The sequence below is a fragment of the Carcharhinus amblyrhynchos genome, chromosome 11 (assembly GCF_965287045.1).
Source record: "Carcharhinus amblyrhynchos chromosome 11, sCarAmb.v2.hapA, whole genome shotgun sequence".
In the NCBI taxonomy this organism is placed as follows: Eukaryota; Metazoa; Chordata; class Chondrichthyes; order Carcharhiniformes; family Carcharhinidae; genus Carcharhinus; species Carcharhinus amblyrhynchos.
The window spans coordinates 8,157,823-8,180,669 of record NC_137334.1 but is presented as its reverse complement, the minus strand read 5'-3'; the positions used below and the strand labels follow the sequence as shown (position 1 = coordinate 8,180,669).

Below are 22,847 nucleotides of genomic sequence, written 5' to 3'. Positions count from 1 at the left end.
CTCTCTTGCATGCCCTCTTCTTCTTCACTCACGCGCCCTCTCCCTCTCTCCCCATCTCGCCCGCTCCCCCTTGCTCCCCCACTCTCCCTTTGCCTATTTGTTTTTGTGTGTGTGTCTATTTCTTCTGGCTTGGTTTCTCTACACTTACAGTCTGCTCCCCTCTATTTCTGGTTTGCACAGTTTCTATCTGTTTATTCACACTCTTGTTTCTTGTGCAGGCATCTGATGACGATGACTGGACCTCAGTGGGGAGTCGTGGCAGTGTCCGGGTTAGTGCTATTTTATTTCCTATTGCAATAATTTATGTATGTGTTGGTTTATCTGGGTTTCATGGCAAGTCCGTCTGGCTGTGTTGTGGATTTGTCTCACCCAGTGTGAAGGTGCTGCCTTTCTGGCACAGCATCTGAAGTGGGATGATTTCAGGATAATTCCTGTCCATCTCCTCTTAACCAGGAACACTGCAAACTGTAAATTTCACAACTGTTGTTATGTTGGGGACTGATCAGAGGTTGACTTTGCTATTTTAGGATGCAAAGATCATTCAGTTGGAGCATCTCAAACCAGATCAATTCCATGGAAAAATCACAGGAATCATTCATGATTCTTGAGGAATGTTATTGTTTTCCCAGTGTTTAATAACTGATAAGCAGATTACTACTCTCAATGGAGCCCTGAAATTTTTACCCAACTGGGAGAGGTTGACTGTGCTTGCATAAACAGTTTGTTTTAGGGACTATGTGGTTGGATATACAATTGGATTTAGGGTCTGTATGATCGGATGGATATATTAATTCATCTGGGGACTCTGTATTTGTATAGCTAGTCTGATTTGGGGTCTGAGTGTTGACTATGCAGTCTGATCTGGGAATTATGTTCTTGAATATGCAGTCAGAGTTTGGGTCTGTACATTGAATATACAGTCTAATTTGGGAACTGTGTGCTTGAATATCCAGTCCAAATTGGGGATTGTGTATGTATCCTGATTTAGTGCCTGTATATTGAATATAGAATCTGATTTGGGATCTGTACGTTGAATATACAGTCTAATTTGAGGTCTGTATGTTGAATATGACGGGGTATATGTGGGTACATGTCGGGGATTGTGATAGGAGATACTTGGTAGGGCTCTGTTTCGGGAAGGGGATGGGGAATGATAAGGTTGGCGGGGGAGGGGGGGGGTGGTGTTAGGAGTGATCCCAATGTCCATGGGGAGAATGTCCCAATGTCCATGGGGATCTCCCAGTGCACTGTGAGATTGGGGTGCCCTTGTGATGTGTTGCCCAAGTGCTCTGAAGCCAGGCTCACCTGTGTGTTTAGCCTCCTGATTGCAGTGCAGAGTGCATCTGAGTGACCAGTGTGATCGTTCCATTCCCACTGAATCTACATTGTCGCCTCACTAAAAGTTCATTATCCTTCAGCGCAGAGCCCAATACTGAACACAGCACTTTGTAATTAAGGTCTGATTAACGTTTCATAAAGGATCATCATTGCCTCATGGTTTTTACGTTCGATACCTCTTGTGATAATTAGCTTTTTTTTAACAGCCTGATTAACCTGAAGTGATATTTTTAATGTTTTGTGGCCTCAAATCCCTCTGCTCTTCTAGAGCATCGAGCCACTTTCTATTCAGGATATAATTGTAGACCTTGGAGTTTTTGGTTTTATTCCTCAGTACCTGATTTCACTCCCCAGTACAAGTATTGTGCCATTAGACCCAATACGTCTCATTTATAGTCCTGTCTTGCTGAGCTGATTTTTCTCCTGTCAACCAACAGACCGAACATGACAGTGTTAGTGCCTCAGGAAGGGTAAGATCATCAATCCACTGACTGCCTGCTCAGCGTGTGACTTTTACTAACTGGACTAATAATTGCGCTGCAGCTACCTTTTTCATTCAGTCAAGATGTGGGCATCATCGGTAAGGCTGGCATTTATTATCCATTGCCCTGAGAAGATGGTGTGGGTCTCTTAATTCTTTGTAGTAGTGAGGATGGTTTGCTCTGTCCTGTCAAAGGGCAGGTAAGCGGCAACTACTTGTTGTGGGACCAGAATCACATATAGGACATCAGTAAACCAGCTGGATTTTTACAACATTTTTACTGATGCCAGCTATTTATTTTTGATTTTTAAAAATTGAAGTCAAATTCTCAAATGGCCATGGTGAGGTCTGAACTCATTTTCTTTGGATAAGTAATTCAGGATTCTGAATTGCTATTCTGGTAATGTAACCACAGCAGTACTGAACCTAGTCACTGAAGGTGGGGTATAATTGATTAAGTATCTCTCCCTTTCAGATGGGCAGCTCTACGTTTGGCTTTTTTCAAACTGCCCCCATGTTTTGAACTGGCAAATTTCAGCATGATCTGCTTTCCTCCCCACCAAAGAACAACAAACTTTCAAGGGTCACTGGTGCTAGCCTTCTTCAACTTGTAGTTTGTCTGCTAATTGAAAGCCGAGGGCAAAAGGCCTGAGGCTTTGCATGGAGGAATTGAACTGCGATACAGGAAGTTCTGAAGATAAGAAATCAGAGGAAGTGAGTTGTCACAGAATTGACATGGTGCAGCTCTTTGACTGAGACGAATGTCTCCCTCTGCAGCCCGCACCCATGCCAGGCACAGTCCTGATCAGTTCCCTGTTCCTTCAGTTTTTTTTAAATCAGGCTGGACAGGAGGAGGGTCACAGTTGGTCCCAGCTCCACCTGCGGAGGGAGTCAATGCTCCCAATTCTTGTCCAATGCATGTATCTATGTATGTATGTGTGTGTGAATAAGATGGTGCATGTGTGATCACAGCTTGTATATTTGCATGGCGTGTGTATATTTTTGAGCGTGGTGTAAATGTGTGAGTGTAAGCTCGGCAGAAGCACACCCATAGTCCGTCAGCCTCCCAACACTCACTGTCTACTCTGAAATGTGGAGAATGGTTTCTCCATTGCTGTGGCCAGCTGTTGCTTGAACCATTACACAAGGCAGTGAATTTTACATGGAGGTGGAGGTGGAGAATTTGGTGGCAATAGGAAGGTGCCATTAACTAAGGTGAATGCTCGAATGGGGACATTTAGTCACATATAGGTCAGACCAGGCAAAGGAGGCAGCCTTCCTTCCAAAAATAGTAACAATTCAGCAGCCAGCTTTTTACAACATTCCAAAAGCTTCCTAATCACCTTTCCTGAAACCAGGTTCTTGTTTCCAAAGTCTTTAGAATGAAACTCAAGAATTAAAATCTCAGACTGATGTGGTGGAATTGAGTGCGCCTTCTCTGTATCACTAATCTTGTGACGTAATCACTTTAACCATTCTCTCTGCTGGGTGACTTTGAGCACTGCCCCTAAGCCTGAGGCTTGCACCAGATTGTGCCAGCTAATTCCTCACTGATCCTTTCACAGGCTGTGCAAAGCAGCCCTTCCCTTGCTGGGTTAATCTGAGATGGGGCTGGCAATTGAACAGGCTGTTCATTCTCCATGCCATGCATGGTTTGTGTCGCATTTCACTGTGTGTGACTCACTTTCTCTTCCTTTGCAATGTTGATTCACCTCCCTCCACCCCAACCATTGATCTGGAACTTTCCCTCACTTTTTTGTTGCTCTGTGTGAAACAGGTCGCTGGGAAGAGCCGAAAGAAGAAGAAGAAACCGAAAGCCGTATGTAGCAAGTAGCACCTTGGCACTGGGTGCCTGCAGAGTACCCAATACTCCCTGTGTCATTATGTGACTGCTCCAATTTGGGAAGGCGGCAGGGGGGTCCCTCAGTCCTGTCCTTCCCTGATTGAATCACCTTGGTACCAACCATTATGTGAAGAACAGCGCAGTTAAAGGCCCTGGTTGTAATGTATTCACACCCCCACCTTTTAACAAATCTTTGCTGAGATCAGCTGGGAAGAAGGGAGAGGAACTGCTCTTCAGCTTGGTTGGGGAGTCTATGGGATTTAGTGCAGGAAGTCCACTGTCCCTTCTCAATATGTGCACATGCTTAGATGTCCAGCTTGGCTTTGGAAAACCTATGGTGGAATTTCCTATCTGCCCCAGACTCTGACCCCTCCCCAGCCCCAGGCAAGAACAGAAGATGTCTAGACATGGGATGGCACTCATGGGAGTAGTGGTGGAGGGATGGGAGGGCATAGCAGTGCGAGGGGCACATTGCTAAAGGTGAACACTGCCTGTGTTAACAATGTAATGGTTTCCCTGCACTGAACCTGTGTAAAAGCTTTTGTTCCCTCTGTACTTTTCAGGTAGAGTTCTGTTCAGTATCAGAGTCCATTCACTGTACTTGTGTCAGTCGCTATTCCCCTCTGATTCACTTCCAGGCTTTATTTATTTTCATGTGAATGAAAACCATGGGAAGTCTTTGCAAGGCAGCAAATCCCTGAGGTTGAGAACAATAGAGAAAGCAAGAGTAGAAAATAAAGAAACACCCTGTATTTCTAAACCAGCTCACAACTTCTCAAATGTTCCAAAGTGCTGGACAGCCAATTAAGTACTTAGAGGAATGTGGTAACTAATTTACACATTCTGCAAACAGCAATATGATGACCAGATGTTTTAATTATGCTGGTTGGAGTGTAAGTGTTGATCAGGAAATCTAAGATGAAAGACAGGATTTTAGTTCAACATCTCAAACATAAGTTAGTACCTCTGACAGTGCAACACTCCCTCAGTATTGCAAAGGGTATCAGCCTGGAGAGTGACTTGAATGCACAACCTTCTGATTCCGAGATGAGAGCATCACTCACTGAGACATGACTGACTGTAAATGAAGAAATGTGTGGTGAGGGAACAGCAAATTTCAGTTTTAGATGGAAGACATGAGAGGAGGCGAGGAATCTAGATTAAATCTTGTGGGTCAGGTACAGTAACATTTCTTTGAACACTCTTCTCCTCCGAACACACCTAGGGCAGGTACCGCAGGTTAGATGCAGAGTAGAGCTCCCTCTACTCTATCTAAACTCCAGCCTCAGAAGTACCCCCTTCAGGGTTACACTGTATCTTTTTTGAAGTTGGTTATATGTTACCTCTGTGAGTGGTTCTGCCTATTTGGAGTAGCTCTATGGTGTAGATACCTCTTCTGGGCACCTGGTTTGAGATAGAGAAAATTGACTTCTCTCATCAGAGACAGAGAACACTTTCGTTTCGACCCTTTGGGCTGGATTTAAAATCCTGTCTGAGACCATGGTGCCACAGTTTTTAACTACCTAAGTGGAAGACACTGTGATTGCCACAGATACTGGGGCCTGCAAATTCCTCGCGAGATTAAAGATCTATTTTGAGAGGAACTAATAATAGTCTTGTTTAAAAATAAAGAATGGTTGTGACTGTGTTGTGCCATAAGAACAGTTCTCAGTCTGAGCCTAGCCTGATCCTGGTGACATGAACATATTTAAATCTGCTCACTACAGTGATATTATTTGTTCTATTATTGAGAGAATTTATTTTTAAAGAGGAGGTGTGGTGAGTTCAGCCCAGGCCTTTCACCTCTAGGACCAGAAACAAAGACAGCCGAACAGATTGATAGGGCTGGTAAAAATGTGTTCAGCCTCTTGCGTTTATAACTAGAAGCACTGAGCCCAAAAACACGGACACAAAACCTCATCACTGGTTTGGCCTCAACTGGAATATTGTTGTCTAATCCTTGGCACCATACTTTAAAAAAAAGTGGAGTGGGTGTAGCGAATAGTTGCTAGGATTGATATGTGACTTCAGTTACACAGAGAGATTAGAGAAGCTGGGGTTGTTCTCAGAGTAGAGAAGGCTAAGGAGAGATTTAATACAAATGTTCAAAATCACAGTGTTTGATAGAGGAAACAAAGTGAAACTATTTCTACTGACTGAAGGGATTTAAAAAATGATTTCGAGAGATCTGAGCATCTCTGGCAAGGCAATCATTTGTTGACTTTCCTTAATTGGCCTTGGGAAAGGGTAGTGAGCCTTCTTGAACTGCTGCAGTCTATCTGGTGTAGGTACACTCATAGGGATGATAAGAAGGGCGTTCCAAGTTTTTGACCCAGCAATCAGAAGAGATAGATTATTTACACAGGATCATAGACTGGTTAGAGTACAGGAGGAGGCTTTTCAGTCCACTAAATTAATGCCAACTCTCTGCAAGAGTAACTCAGCTAGTTCCACTTTCCTGCCATGATCCCTACACCCTGCAAGTTTTCTTATCTTCAGATAATTATCCAATTTCCTTCTGAAAGCCACAGTTGAATCTCCTCCACCACATTGCAGGCAGAGCATTACAGACCCCAACCACTCGCTGTTAAAAAAGCTTTTTCTTGTGCTGCCCCTTACAAGTGTCCTCTGATTCTCGACCCTTCCACCAATGGGAACAGTTTCTCTTTATCTATTCTCTCTAAAATCTTCTTCACTCTGAACACCTCTAATAGCTAAATATTTGAAAAGGAGAAACTTGCAGGGTCAAAGGGAAAGAACAGGAGGAGTGGGACTCTTTAGAGAGTTGGCACACAGACAGTGGGCTGAATGGCCTCCTTTATGCTGTAACATTCCATGATTTTAGTTTTCATATGTCTGCTTTGTAGATAAATCTCCACTGATGCAAGGGCAGCCCCATGGGAGTGAATAGAGGTCTGGAAGTGGGGAGTGTGAGTGGAGGGAGGTCTATATGTGTTTACGGGCTGGAGAAGTTTAAAGATATGGTGAACTGGAAGATTGAGTCTTCATATCTGATGCTTTCTCTTGCTGACTAATTGTATGCTCTTGCTAATATTTCAGCTTTGGCCTCTTGGAAATGTGTCAGGTTGTTACACTTTGATTTGATTTATTTTTGTCATATGTATTAGTACACAGTGAAAAGTATTGTTTTTTGCGTGTTAGAGAATACCATACATAGGGAAGGAGAGAGTGCAAAATGTAGTGTTATGGTCATGGCTAGGGTGTAGAGAAAGATCAATTTAATGCAAGGTAGATCAATTCAAAAGTCTGATGTCAGCAAGGAAGAAGCTGTTTTTGAGTCAGTTCATACGTGATCTCAGACTTTTGTATCTTTTTCCCAATGGAAGGAGGTGGAAGAAATATATTTGGGGTTTGGGCGGGAAGTTTAGACGGAGTCAGTGGATGGGAGGATGCTTTGCATGATGGATTGGGCTACATTCGCAATCCTTTGTAGTTTCTTGCGGTCTTGGACAGAGCAGCAGCTGTACCAATCTGTGATACAACCAGAAAGAATGCTTTCCATCATGCATTTATGGCAAGTCCAGACACGGAATTGAACTGGGCCTCGATAGGATGGGGCTGAGCCAGGCTGGGTGCAGGGCTAAATGCAGTTACTGAGGCTGGGAGATAATTGATCTCACTGCACCATTCCATCCTGTGCCTCAATTGATCTTTATGGACTCCCCTTCTCTCCTGACAGGCAAATGGCTTTGACGAGCTGTCCTGTGGATCTGGGCCTGGTAGAGAGTCCAGTAGGGTTAGTACCTGCCTGATCATGTGTGTGTGTGCGTGTGTGTGAATTTTTACAATCTAAATTCTGTCAAAGATTTGGTAACTCGGTGTAGTTTGAACTGTGTGATACGGACTCTGTCCGTAATGTTTTGATGTGTTTCTTCCACTTGCTGGTATCATACAGAGCTCCCGATACAGTGACTGCAGCTTGAAATCAGCAAGGCAGTGGCTCAGGAAGGAGGCAGCGGTTTGTGTGTTTTCATTCTCCTGCCATATTCATTGTGTGGGAAACAGTTAGGTTCCTGTGTAAAATATCACCTGGTTCATATGAAAACTGCCTGCACTAAGGTGTTCCATCACTCCATCAACACAACCAACTCCATCCCCCCCATCACTCCATCATCCCATCACCTCCATCAACACGACCAACTCCATCCCCCCATCACCTCCATCATCCCATCACCTCTATCAACACGACCAACTCCATCCCCCCATCACCTCCATCACTCCATCATCCCATCACTTCCATCAACATTGCCAACTCCATACCCTCATCACCTCCATCACTCCATTATCCCATCAGTCCATCAACTCAACAAGTCTGTCACCTCCATCATTCCATCACCTCTCACATCACTCCCAAATCCTTTGCTCATACTTTCCTCCCCTTCATCCCTGCCCTCGTATTCATTGATCCAGTCTTTTTTACCCAATCTTCTTTCCAAACTCCCCCTTCCTTCACCCATCCACCACTTTCTCTCCTACTTTCCCAAGTCTTAGCGTGACTCTCTCTCTCTCTTTTCATCTTCTCTCAGGGAAGCTATTACTCCGACCTCCCTCTCTATGGCACTGGCCTTGGCTCCAAGTCCCATTCGGCATCCCAAAATGGAACTCGGGTCTGTTTCTCTCTTACCGACTCTATGTTCTGTCCTGCTGTGTGCTCATGCACATGTGTGTCTATGTGTAATTACGGTTTATGCGTGTCTCTGTGCACCTGTACATGTGCATGTGTATCAGTGTTTGTAAGTGTGTGCATATTTGTGTATCTGGTTTTATCTATCTGTCTGATTCTTTTTCTTTCCTCATCTGAGTCCAGATATTTTGACAGGGAGTGCTAAAAGTGTGCACGTGTGCACATAGTGCAGATGTGTGTGTATAATGTGCATATACAGTATGTGTGTCTGTGTGTGTCTAGTATGCATGTTTTATGTGTGCAAGTGTATATAGTGTGCGCATGTATGTGTATAGTAATGAATTTGTGAATCTCCACTAACATATGCATATGATGTGTACTCCGATGGCACAGTTAAATAATCTACTCTGAATGCTGAGTGTTCCTTTTAGAAATGAGGCTTGTGCCTCCTCCTGAATTTCTGATCTTCTCAGAGGTGCAGTTCCTCAGCTGGCACCTTGTCCACTATGCCCGTTCTTCTGGGACCACAGCCAGATCTGGGGCACCCAGTCAGCAGATCTGGAGGTCTTTGATGAGCAGTCCCTTCTCCCCGGTAACAGCTGGATGAGTGAATTTGCTTCATTGGAGCAACACAACTGAGAAGCTTCCTCTCCATAATACCTGTTGAGGTGGTGGTGTTTAAACCTAGCCCCAACCCCACCACCATTCCAAATGTTCCCATAAGTTTAAAAGTTTGGAGTTTTCAGCCTCCCCCAGCCACAGCTGTGGTCTGTATTATACTGACTCATTTTTGAAGCACAGAAACTTAGCAGAATTGACTCAGTGAAGGGTGTTGAGTGCCTGAGCCAATTTGATGGACCTTTCAAAGCAGTGTGAAGATAGGAATTTTGAGACCAAAAAGATCAAGATCCATAAATTAGCATTTTATCAGCTTGATAGTTACATGAACCTAAGAGAACATCACTGTGTTGCTTGCTGGGATCTGACTGAGGAAAGACTCAAGGTTGGCCTTGAACCCCTGCTTGGTTTCATTTGTTGCCTCAAAAGTAGGAACAAGAAGGCAAATGGAATGTTGGCCTTTATCGTGAGGGGGATGGAGTATAAAAGCAGGGAGGTCTTGCTGCAATTGTACAAGGTATTGGTGAGGCCACAACTAGAGTACTGTGTGCAATTTTGGTCCCCATATCTGCGAAAAGATATATTGGCCTTGGAGGGAGTACAGAGAAGGTTCACCAGATTGATTCCGGAGATGAGAGGGTTAGCTTATAAGGAGAAATTGAGTAGATTGGGCCTGTACTCATTGGAGTTTAGAAGGCTGAGGGGAGATCTTATAGAGACATATAAGATAATGAAGGGGCTAGACAGGGTAGAAGCAGAGAGATTATTTCCACTTAGAAAGGAAACAAGAACTAGAGGACACAGCCTCAAAATAAGGGGGAGTCAATTTAGAACAGAGTTGAGGAGGAACTTCTTCTCCCAGAGGGTAGTGAATCTTTGGAATTCTCTGCCCACTGAAGCAGTGGAGGCTACCTCGTTAAATGTGTTTAAGTCACAGATAGATTTCTGACCAATAAGGGAATTAAGGGTTATGAGGAGCAGGCAGGTAAGTGGAACTGAACCACTATCAGATCAGCCATGATCTTATTGAATGGCGGGACAGGCTCGAGGGGCTAGATGGCCTACTCCTGCTCCTATTTCTTATGTTCTTACATACTCTGCTAACAGTGGCATGCTGATTCCTTGGTAGGATGAGGTGGGCAGCCATGATGGGTTGATTTATAATCAGGGTGGTAGAGAGGGCATCAACTAAATAATGGGGGCAAGGGATTAAGTTTGAGAACATGTGATAAGTAGAGAAGATAAGGCAAGAGAGCCAGGTAGCAATAGGGGAAATGATGATCAGAGCATGACAGGAAGGGACAAGAGTGTACAAATCTAAAAGTGCACCAACAGATAAAGCTAGACAACATTAGCAAAAAAACAGAACTAATGACCTAGTACGTGAATGCATGCAGCATTTGTTACAAAACAGATGAATTAACAGCTGTTGCGGACAGAGGTATCAATTTAAACTACCCAAATTGCCCTGTGCTCTACCTGTCTGTAAACAAGAAGATTTTTGAAGTTTTGATTTCACTCCTTATAATTGGTGGAGTATTTTTCCTACAGTTCTGAAACTAAAAATGTAGAGTCAGTTTTAGTGGAGATTAGAAACTCGATCCGAAACCAGAAAATCCCGCCCGACATCAGCGTACCTTTCCATGCTCCGTCCCATGCTTGCTATGATTCCCATGGAGGAAGAAACTTTGACCCAAGAAGTCACTTGTGCGAGCAGATGATAGGTCTCCAGACTGTAACCACACCATAGGGAAGTGTATACCAGAAACAAATACTGGGGGTTTGTGAGAAAGTTATGGTGATAATCATGGTGATATTTATCTACATATAGATTGATTATATCAAAGTGGGAAGGGGAGCCTGGATGATGAGTTTATGCGAGTGTTTACAGGCGTTTCTCAGAACAGCATGCTCCAACCAGGATAATGGTTGTTTCTAAATCTGATAATGTGCAATGAGTGAGGATTACTTAATGACTTCACAGTGAAGGCACCTCAAGGTTGCAGTGATCAAAATAGGATTAAATTTCACATTCAGTTTGAAGGGGAGAGAAGTTGATCTAAGATGTGTTTTAAACTTAAGCGAGGGCAGTTATGAGGGCATGATGACCCAGCTGGCCGAAGTGAATTGAGAAATTAAGGGATAGGTCAGCAAAGGTGCAGGGCCAAAAAATTCTAAGTGTTGAATTGATGAGAAAAATTTTGTAATTCACAATTGATTTTTCAGTTGGAGTTCAGAATCGAATCTCCCATGTTCTGTCAACGCAGAGGTCACCAGCGTGAATATCATTAAAGGCTTGAGGGGATGGGACCTATTCACGCCAGAGTCTGACAGTTCCCAAACTCTGCATGTGCAGTGGCCCCGAACTGTCAGCCTGTACTTCGCTGGCCAGCTCAATTGTTGGCCAGACTGGGACCCCTGCAGTGCTATCCCTCCAGCCTCCCATCATAGCCTGATCGCAGCCTGGGCCAGCCCCGACCCTCCCCACCATGCATCACAATCTCCAGCCCCTCTCCCTGCAGTGACGATTCCCTCCCCATCACTGACCTCTCTCCTGCCCTGACCAATCCCATCTGCAGACAGGCAGTGGAACACCCCCCACCACCACCACCACCGATCGATCACCCACAATAGGCCCTGTCCCTAGGCCACACCCATTTGGACCTGCCTCCTAGACCTCACCCCCAATGCCTGGTGGGTAGTGCCAAGGTGGCCCTAGGCAGGGGCATTTTGCCCCTTGGGCAGTGCTGGGGTACAAACTGGCACTGTCAGGGTGAGAAGTCTGACAACACCAGGTTTTAGTCCAACCTATTTATTTGATAAATAAAATAATTATCAAATAAATAGGTTGGACTAAAACCTGGTGTTGTCAGACTTTTTACTGTGTTTACGCCAGTCCAACGCCGGCATACCCACATCATGACTGTCAGGGTGCCCATGTCCAGGGAGCACCACCTGCTCTGCTGCCTGATCCCCTAGGGGGCCCTGATTGACCCCCCCCACCTTTCACTCCGGCGGGGTCTTCCAGTAGTTCCCCGCAAATGGGGAGCTACTCTAAATCCAGCTGGAATGAAATATTCCTGGCGGGGTAGAACATGCTATCGGGCCCAGAGAATTCCACGCCATGCCCGATAATGACATATAAATAAGATTAAAAACCAATTTTAATCACTTCCCTGTCTTCCCACCGGTTTCCAGCGTGGTCCTGACTGCACCTGCTGTCTGGCTGTGGGAGACGCGCATGCGCCAGGGATGCATGCGCGAATCCCGTGAAATGGCCAACACGCACATCTCCCAATCTGACGTGCCAAAAAACGTGTGTGTCGGAATGGGAGAATCGGGTCCACAGTGTCAGACATTTAAAAGAGATCCTTCAAAATACTCAAAGTGTACATTCCAGTGACAAAGAAAAACTCTAGAGGAGGACACACCGTCCATGACTATCTAATGAAGATAAAGATAGTATTGAAAGAAAAACATAAAAAAAACACACAATTCCACAAAAATGAGTGATAGGCCAGCAGATTGGATGGAATATAAAGAACAACAAAGACTGCAAAATTAATAAAAAGGGAAATTAATAAACTAGCTAAAAATATAAAAACAGAGTTTCCTCCATGTATTTAAAAAGGAAAAGAGTTAGTAAAGTGAGCACTGGTTCCCTAGAAAGTGTGTCTGAGGAATTAAGAATGGAAAATAAGGAAATAGTGGATGCATTGAACAAATATTTTGTGTGTGTCTTCACTGCAAAGAACATAAATAACATCCAGAAATTATCTAGAAAGGAATAATTTGATTAGGGATAGTCAACACGGTTTTGTGAAGGGTAAGTCATGCCTCACAAACTTTGTTGAGTTTTTTGAGAAGGTGACCAAAGAGGTGGATGAGGGTAAAGCAGTTGATATGGTGTATGTGGATTTCTGTAAAGCGTTTGATAAGGTTCCCCATGGTAGGCTATTGCAGAAAATACGGAGGCATGGGATTGAGGGTGATTTAGTGGTTTGGATCAGAAATTGGCTAGCTGCCAGAAGACAGAGGGTGGTGGTTGATGGGAAATGTTCATCCTGGTACTAGTGGGGCACCGCAAGGATCTATTTTGGGGCCACTGCTGTTTGTCATTTTTATAAATGACCTGGATGAGGGTGTAGAAGGATTAGTAAATTTGCGGATGACACTAAAGTTGGTGGAGTTGTGGACAGTGCAGAAGGATGTTGCAGGTTACAGAGGGACATAGATAAGCTGCAGAGCTGAGCTGACAGATGGCAAACAGAGTTTAATGCGGAAAAGTGTGAGGTGATTTACTTTGGAAGAAGTGACAGGAATACAGATACTGGGCTAATGGTAAGATATTTGGTAGTGTGGATGAGCAGAGAGATCTTGGTGTCCATGTGTTATAGATCCCCGAAAGTTGGCACCCGGGTTGATAGGGTTGTTGAGAAGACGTACGGTGTGTTAGCTCTTATTGGTAGAGGGATTGAGTTTCAGAGCTGTGAGATCATGTTGCAGCTGTACAAAACTCTGGTGCAGTAGCACTTGGAGTATTGCTATGGTTCTGGTCGCTGCATTATAGGAAGGATCTGGAAGCACTGGAAAGGGTGCAGAGGAGATTTACCAGGATGTTCCCTGTTATGGTGGGAAGGTCTTATGAGGAAAGGCTGAGGGTGTTTTCGTTAGAGAGAAGGTTAAGAGGTGACTTAATAGAGGCATACAAGATGATCAGAGGATGAGATTGGGTGGACAGTGACAGCCTTTTTCCTCAGATAGTGATAGCTAGCACGAGAGGACATAGCTTTAAATTGAGGGGTGATAGATATAGGACAGATGTCAGAGGTAGGTTCTTTACTCAGAGTAGTAAGGGTGTGGAATGCCCTGCCTGCAACAGTAGTGGACTCGCCAACATTAAAGGCATTTAAATGGTCATTGAATAAACATATGGATGATAATAGAATCGTGAGGTTAGATGGGCTTTAGAATGGTTTTCACAGGTCGGCGCAACATCAAGGGCCAAAGGGCCTGTACTGCGCTGTAATGTTCCATATTCTAAATGAGAGGTAATTTTCTTTAAAGATACAAGATTCTGACGGGGCTTGACAAGATGACTGTTGAAAGGACATTTCCCTTAATGGGAGAGACTAGAGCTAGAGTTCACAGTTTAAAAATAAGGTGACTCCCATTTAAATAGAGATGAGAAGACTTTTTGCTCTCCGATCGTAGTAAGCCTTTAAAACTCTCTTCCCCAAAGAGCAGTGGAGGCAGAGTCATTGAATATTTTAAAGGTAGAAGTAGATAGATTCTTGACTAACAAGGAAGTCAAAGGTTATTGGGGGTAGACAGGATTGTGGAATTGAGGCCACAATCAGATCGGCCAGCATCTTATTGAATGGTGGAGGAACTGAAATGTCTGCTCCTACTCCCAATTTGTATGTTCAGATTCTACCACAGTGGGAATCACTGAGGTGCCAGGCAAGCACATTGTTTTATGGTGAAGCCCATCCCATGGAGGTTTCTTTTCAGGAAGGCCTTTCCAGAAAGAGATACATCCACAGCTCTGTCTCACCCAGGACACCAAAGTCAATGTCGAATTCCTGATGGTGGCGTTGTCCACAAGAATGTTGATGTTCAAAATCTGAGATTTCATTTTGATGAGTGGGATATGCCTATGCATGATTTCTTTTTGACCTGGGTGGTCATTACACAGAAACTATCACCTGATGGCAAGAGAGTGGGGCCTTCGTCCATTACAAAGGTATTCCTGGAGAATTGAGGCCAGATTCACTTATAAAACTGACTGAAAATGGTTGCCTTCGTGGCATCTTTGAGGCCTTTGATATTAATTTTCTTCTGGCATTGCTTCTGTTGCCTCCATTCTTTTGGATCCAGGTTGGAGATGGAGATGATAGATTGAGTGAGGCAGTGCATCAGTCCAGCAATACCCTTTGTAACGCAATGATGTAGGCATCTTGTCGTTCTTTACTCAAACGATTATGTTGTCAAGTAGGTTTCAGTGGGTGTTGCTGTAAGGTCAATGTAAATCTTTGTAATCTCATTGAAATGTTCAAGAAAATGAAGGGCTGGAAAGGGTAGATGCTGAGACATTGTTTACCCCTGATAGGGGAATCTAGAAGAAGGGGCTCAGTTTCAGGATAAGGCAATGATCCTTTAGGACTGAGATAAAGAGAAATTTTTTCACTTGGGATTTGAACCTTTGGAATTCTCGAGTCCAGAGGGTTGTGGATGCGCCATCATTGAATATATTTAAGGATTCACAGGATAGATATGGGAAGGATGTTTCTTCTTGTAGGAGAATCTAGAACTAGGGGTCACTAATTAAAAATAAGAGGTCACCCATTTAAAATTGAGATAAGTCAATTTTTTTCTTGAGGGTCATGAGTCTTTGGAACTCTCCTCCTGAAAAGGTGGTGGAAGCAAAGTCTTTGAATATGTTTAAGGCAGAGGTGAATAGATTCTTGATAAAAGCACGCATAGGTTATCAGGGGTAGGCAGAATTCAGAATTGAGGCTACTATCAGATCAGCCACGATCTTATCAAATGGCAGAGCAGACTCAAGGAGCCAACTGACTAGCCCTGCTCTTTGTCCGTGTGTTTGTATAAGAAACCGAATACATTGAGAGGCTTGCTCGGCAACACAAGCAAGCAAATTCAAAGCATTGGAGAGTGCATAAACCTCCGACCAATTCATCTACCCATACCACTTGCCCCACATGTAGCAGACTCCTCAGATGTCCTCAGCAAAGAAGGACCAAGGGATTGATTAAGGAGGGAAAAATACAATACCAAAGTAAGCTTGCAGGGAACATAAAGGCAGGCACTAAGACTTTCTATAGATACGTAAAGAGAAAAAGGTTGGTGAAGACAAATTTAGGTGGTCCCCTACAGGCAGAAATGGGGGAATGTGTAATCAGGGACAAAGAAATGGCTGAGCAACTGAATACATACTTTGGTTCTATCTTCACAAAAGAGGACACAAGTCACATATCAGAAATGTTGGAGAATGCAAAATTTAGTGAGAGGGAAGAACTGAGGATGATCAACGTTCACAGAGAAATAGTGCTGGGAAAATTGATGGGATTGAAGACAGATAAATCCCTATGGCCTGATAATCTACATCCCAGAATACTTGAGGAAGTGGCTCTAGAAATAATGGATGTATTAGTGGTCATCTTCCAGGATTCTTTGGACTCTGGAACAGTCCCTGAAGCTAATGTCACTCCAATATTCAAAAAGGGAAGTAGCGAGAAAATAGGGAATTATAGATCAGTAAGCCTAACATCGATACTGGGGAAAATTCTCGAATCTATTATCAAGGATTTTATAGCAGAGCATTTAGAAAGCAGTGGCAGGATCAGACAGAGTCAGCATGGATTTATGAAGGGGAAATCATGCTTGACAAATCTGTGGAATTCTTCGAACATATAACTACTAGAGTTGACAAGGGGGAGCCAGTCGATGTGGTATATTTGGACTTTCAGAAAACATTTGACAAAGTCCCACATAAGACATTATTGTGCAAGATTGAAGCACATGGGATTGGGGGAAGTATATTGAGATGGATAGAAAACTGATTGGCAGAGAGGAAACAAAGAGTAGGAATTAATGGGTCTTTTTCAAATTGGCAGGCAGTAACTAGTGAGGTGCCACAGGGATCGGTGCTGGGATCCCAGCTATTTACAGTAAATATGAATGTTTTGGCAAGGGTACAAAATGTAACATCTTAAATTTTGCAGATGATACCATGTTGGGTGGGAGGGTGAACTGTAACAAAGATGCAGAAATCCTTCAGCATGGTCTGGATAGGTTGGATGAGTGGGCAAATCAATGGAAAATGCAGTATAATTTGGATAAATGTGAGGTTATTCACTTTGGAAGCAAAAACAAGAAGGCACATTGGGAGAGGGGATTGTGCAGCAGGACCTGTGAGTCCTTGTGCACTTGTCACTGAAAGTAAACATGCAGATGCAGCACATGTAAAGAAGACAAATGGTACACTGGCCTTCATTGTGAGGGGTATTAAGTACCGGAGCAGGGATGTGTTGTTGCAATTATACAGGGCCTTGGCGAGGCCACAGCTAGAATATTATGTGCAGTTTTCGTTCCCTTTTCTACGTGTTTTGCATTTATTAGCCATCTGACAGCCCATTGAACTAAAGCAACTCACTCTCAATCCTGAAGGATGGCCTAAGAAGAGTTATATGATACATGAATAATCGAGTTATTGAGTAATCATTATAGTCAATTTGCATCAATTAGTCTACGACAGTGAAACCTCCCTGTGGTGAAAGCATAAGTACAACATCACCTGTTGCTCACCATATGCCACAAAAACCATAGAACAGAGCTCAAATTACCCACACACTTTATTCTAAAAGAAATAGAATTACATTTGCATTTGAATGACACAGCCTACACCCGGAGATAGACCACTGTAGGATATATTGAGATGTTTAAACTGGAGAATGGACCTGCCTTGATGATGAAAGGGTTTGGAGAAAGGTGAGGAGCAGGAAGTGAGTAGAGAGATTGCAAAGGCAAATTAAAATGAGGGAGCAAAACCTTTCAGGCTAATGGTACACTCCTATCATTGATGGCAAGTGTATTTGTTTACATAAGAGCATGAATAAGCCATTCAGCCCATGAAGCTTATTCCATCCGTCAATTAAGATCATGATTGCTCTCTAACTGGATTTTCAACCTTAGCTCCTCAGCTCTTGATATCCATGTGCCACAGAAATTTAGTAATATCAGTCTTGAAAACACCAATTGTCCTCCAGCATGTACAGCTTTTCTTTAGCAGAGAGTTCCAGATTTCTACTACCCTTCCTGTGAAAAGGTGCTTCCAGACTTCCCTCCTGAATGACTGCACTCTAATTTTAAGATTTTTCCCTTTGTTTTGGACTCCCCATTATGGGAATTAGTTTCTCCATACTTATCCTATCAATCCTTTTAAGAGTTTAAATATCTTGATCAGATTATGCTTCAATTTTCTGTGCTCAAAGCAAGTTTATGAAACCTCGTGTAATTTAATCCTTTTCATCCTGGTATAATGCTGGTGAACCTTGTGTTGCAAACCGCCAAGAGTTGAGGTGCGATGTGCAGAGCTAAACACATATTCAGATAGGATCTGACCAAGATTTAATGCAACTGAAGCACACATTCACCCTTAAATATTCCAGTCACCTTGAGAGAAATTGAGTTTTTGAGTGCTTTTGCATTTGTTTACAGTTCTCACGATTTAGAAAAGATTCCAATTTATCTTTCTTGAATCCAAAGAGTTAATGAATCCTCAACCTTCATAATGCTGAGCATTATGTGTGTCTGTACATCTTTGTGGACCGATCTATTAACACTATCTACCCACCTTCTACCCTCTCCCCCCCCATTTGCCTTCACTTTCAGGGCTCTGCATGTACATTACTCAGCAGTGTCCTTGCCAGCTTGGTCTCCTATGCTTAGGCATTGGTGGTCTTCTATCTCACTGTTGTTTCATTCTTCCAGGTGTCTGCCTATGATGGGATTGGGAGCCGCCGGTACAGTACCTCCAGCTCTCATGCAGTAAGACCCAGTCATTCCCTCTCCCTTTTTCTCTCCCTGCTCTTCCTCTCCTCCCCCATAGTCACTCACTGCCTCTTACTGGCTCCACCTTTGTCACAATTCCCCAAAGTGTCAGGATGTTTGTAAAGTCAGGCCAGTTACTCCAAGAAGGCTTAAAGCCAGCAGAAAATGGTCTTGACTTGGAGTTTGTGCCATTGGTATGAGTGTTCTGGGTTCTCCTGAACACACCCACTGCTCTCCAATGGGTGTTATGCATGTAGAACACTGACAATCTATACTGAATAGTCACCAATACAAAGTGACCAGCGGTGAGGTTTTGGTTTATATCACTCCTATGTCTTCACCCCTCCCTCTCTCTGTAACCTCCTCTAGCCAAACAACTCTCCATGATTATGATACTAATCCAATCCTTATGCAGCACCCTGAATTTTATCACTCCATTGCTGATGGGTGTGTCTTCAGCTGCCTGGACCCAAGATCTGGAATTGTCTAAAACTCTCTGCCCCCTTTTTAAAATACTCTTCAAACCTACTCAAAGCTACTGGTTACCTGCCCTAATAAGACACACTGTCAATTTTTGTTCAAAAACACACCTGTGAAACACATTGTAACATTTTACTCCATTAAAGCCACTGTGTATTGTCAGGAATAAGGCTAGGACCTCGCTGTGGGGTCAAGCTGGGGTTGGGGCCAGGCCTGACTGCATGAGAACCCAGAATCTCTAAGTGTTGCCTCTAGATTTACCCTGATCCGATGGCGGCTCCTCACGTAAAGTTCACTTAGCTTTCTGCCTGCGTGTGGCCAGTCCCAAACCGAGATTCTAGGAAGAAGGAGCACATTTCTGCTGACAATGGCCAGAGAGAGTTGTGTTCCAGACACAGGGCTATCCCGCTGCATCAGACTATTGATGGCGTATTAACATTGCATGCTATATGCCCAATGGCATATTATTAGCAAATGCAGAACTGCTGTTAGCTGCTCCTAAACATTACTGGTCTAATCCTCGTTTTCTCTCTCTTTCTCACTCTCTTTCTCTCTTCCTCACCCACTTAGCCCTCTGAACACAATTGTTTTCTTGGCTCCAGTTCCCGCACATCGTCCCGTGCAAGTTCAGCTCGTGCAAGTCCAGTGGTGAGCACGTTCTTACTTGCTCTGTACTGTTGTGATTTTTCACCTTTCTTGCTTATCATCTTCCCCTTGCATCCCTCCCTCTCCCCTTTGCCCTTCCTCCCCCTCTGTTCACTCTCTTCCTCCACCCCTCCACCCTCCGCCTACTCCTCTTTGCCCTTATTCTGCTTCCCCTATGCCCGCATCTGGTACATTAACTATTCCATTGAGGTCTGTCACTGTACAAAACTGGGGTACAGTACTGGTGGGTACAGGTCTGTCACTGTACAAAACTGGGGTACAGTACTGGTGGGTACAGGTCTGTCACTGTATGACACTGGAAAACAGTACTGGTGGGTACAGGTCTGTCTGTGTATAACACTGGGATACAGTACTGGTGGGTACAAGTCTGTCTCTGTATAACACTGGGGTACAGTACTGGTGGATTCAGTTCTGTCTCTGTATTACACAGGGGTATAGTACTGCTGTTTATGGGTTTGTCACTGTATTACTGGAGTACAATACTGGTGGATACAGCTCTATCGTGGTATAAAACTGGGGACAGTAATGGTGGATATAGATGTATCTCTGTATAACACTGGGGTACAGTAATGGTGGATACAGGTCTGTCATTGTATAAAATTGGGGACAGAACTGGTAGGTACAGGTCTGTCTCTGTATAACACTAGGGTAAGGTACTGGTAGGTACATGCGCGCAGTTCTAGTCGCCTCACTATAGGAAGAACGTGGAAGCTATTGAAAGGGTGCAGAGGAGATTTACAAGGATGTTGCCTGGATTGGGAGGCATGCCTTATGAACGTAGGTTGAGGGAGCTGGGACTCTTCTCCCTGGAGAGATGAACATTGAGAGGCGACCTGATAGAGGTTTATAAGATGTTGAGAGGAATAGATAGGGTGGATTCTCAGAGGCTATTTCCCACGGCTGAAATGGTCGCTACGAGAGGACACAGATTTAAGGTGCTGGGAAGGGGTAAGTTTTTCACTCAGAGGATGGTGAGTGAATGGAATCGGCTGCCGTCGGTGGCGGTGGAGGCGAACTCGCTGGGGTCTTTTAAAAAACTTCTGGATGAGTATATGGGATCTAATGGGATTGGGGTTATAGATAGGTCTATGGCTTAGTAGGTATAGAAGTGATCGGCGCAACTAGTGGGCCGAAGGGCCTGTTTGTGCTGTAGTGTTCTATGTTCTATGTCTATCACTGTGTAACACTGGAATACAGTACTGGTGGGTACAGGTCTGTCACTGTAACACTGGGATACAGTACTGGTGGGTACAGGTCTGTCACTGTAACACTGGGATACAGTACTGGTGGGTACAGGTCTGTCACTGTATAACACTGGGATACAGTACTGCTGGGTACATGTCTGTCACTGTATAACACTGGAGTACTGTACTGGTAGGTACAGGTCTATCACTGTATAACACTGGGATACAGTACTAGTGGGTACCGGTCTGTCATTGTATAACACTGGTGCAGTACTGGTGATGTTATAGTTCAGGTCAGAAACTCCAAAGTCTTCCATGGAGTCCACCTGGATCATAAGTTTTGTACCTTGAATTTGGCTAGGATAAGCATGATATGTTTCAGGTATGATTCAAATGATCCACAAGGGAGATTTTATCAAGCAAGGTTTATTTATGAATACAGTTAGAGTGTTTGGAAATAAAATTAGCAATTAACTTTTATCAATTACAAACAAAAACAAAACAACCACGATAATGTATAACCCTTAACAAAGATATCTAGATGTTCCAATCAAACAAAACCCATACACAAAACCCTTCCACAAATTTAACATAGCAAAAACTAATCTCACGTGATACTTGAACTGAGTCCTTTGGTTGGAGAATTGAAATCCTGACTTCTTAGCCTTGTAAGTGCTAACAGCCCTCTGGGTATGCTCAGAACAGCTTGAAGTTAGAACAGCTTCCCAGAACACCAGTGAGACTGATCAAGCTACCAACAGCAAATTCTTTACTCCAGGAAAACAAGAAGCCTTGCTTTCAGCTCACCAGTAGAATTTCCAAAACCAGGGAGAGCGAGAGAGAGACACTGTTTTCAGTCTGTCCACTCCTTTCTAAACTAAAAACTGCTGCCGGCCAAAAAAGAAAATTAAACCTTGAATTCCCTTGGAAGGCAAAAAACTATCGAGAACCCATGACCTTCCTCCAAATCATGCAGGTTCATTAAACAACCCAGAATAAAAATAAACCCCATTTAAACCACTGAAGGAGCAATAAAAGGACTTCTATCAAAAGCCTGGCAATACAGAGCTGCAGAGAGCATGATTTTTTTAAAAAATTCTTAAATATACACCAAATGTCACAGTGAGTACAGGTCTATTACTGTATAACAGTGAGGTACAGTACTGATGGGTACTGGTCTGTCTCTGTATAACACTGGAGTAGAGTACTGGTGGGTACAGCTCTGTCACTGCATAACACTGGGATACAGTACTGATGGATACAGGTCTGTCATTGTATAAAACTCAGGACAGTACTGGTGGGTACAGGTCTATCACTTTATAACACTGGGATACAGTACTGGTGGGTACAGGTCTATCACTTTATAACACTGGGATACAGTACTGGTGGGTATAGGTCTATCACTATATAACATTGGGGTACAGTACTGGTGGGTACAGGTCTGTCACTGTATAATATTGGGGTACATTATTGGGAGGTACAGGTCTGCCGCTGTATATCATGAGTATAGCACTGAGTACATGGGTAAATGTCTGTCGCTGTACAACATTGGGATACAGTACTGGTGGATATAGGTCTGTCACCATAACACTGGGCTACAGTACTGGTGGATACAAGTCTGACACTGGTGGTGGGAGTAATTTGGGTTAAGGTTTTAACAGTATTGTACAATCATATTCACGAAGGCCTTGTCTTCTCAACCTGCCCCTTGCCTGAGGTGTGTTGACCCTCAGATTAAATCACCACCAGCTCTTCCCCAAAGGGGACAGCAGCTGATGGCAATCTGGGATTATGACTTTATTGCTTAACAGTACATTATTTTGGATAAGGTGTGGTTTGCTTTTTGTATTTTCAGAATAATATCTTAATTAGCCATTGAGTTATATTTGCAATGTTCTGTGCTTGTCAGCATCACATTGCTGAGTATGGTTTCCTGGGTATTCATTGACATTGACACTGACACTGGTTACTCACACGGATGACTCATTTTAACTAGCTGATAACCTGCACTGGCAACTG

General features: G+C 43.7%; 1 protein-coding gene across 18 annotated transcripts in view; it reads left to right on the top strand.

Moving 5' to 3' along the window:
* Positions 1–22,847, top strand: part of LOC145349906 (uncharacterized) — a 119,018-nt gene that overhangs the window by 74,379 nt on the left and 21,792 nt on the right. For 10 of the 18 annotated variants that reach the window (XM_080198544.1, XM_080198554.1, XM_080198547.1 and 7 more), the window contains 7 exons: positions 219–269; positions 1,776–1,808; positions 3,597–3,638; positions 7,363–7,419; positions 8,210–8,290; positions 18,439–18,495; positions 19,549–19,626. In XM_080198544.1, coding sequence (XP_080054670.1) covers positions 219–269; positions 1,776–1,808; positions 3,597–3,638; positions 7,363–7,419; positions 8,210–8,290; positions 18,439–18,495; positions 19,549–19,626 — 399 coding nt within the window. The remainder of the gene's footprint in view (positions 1–218; positions 270–1,775; positions 1,809–3,596; positions 3,639–7,362; positions 7,420–8,209; positions 8,291–18,438; positions 18,496–19,548; positions 19,627–22,847) is intronic. The other 8 variants (XM_080198559.1, XM_080198558.1, XM_080198561.1 and 5 more) reach the window with 6 other exon arrangements.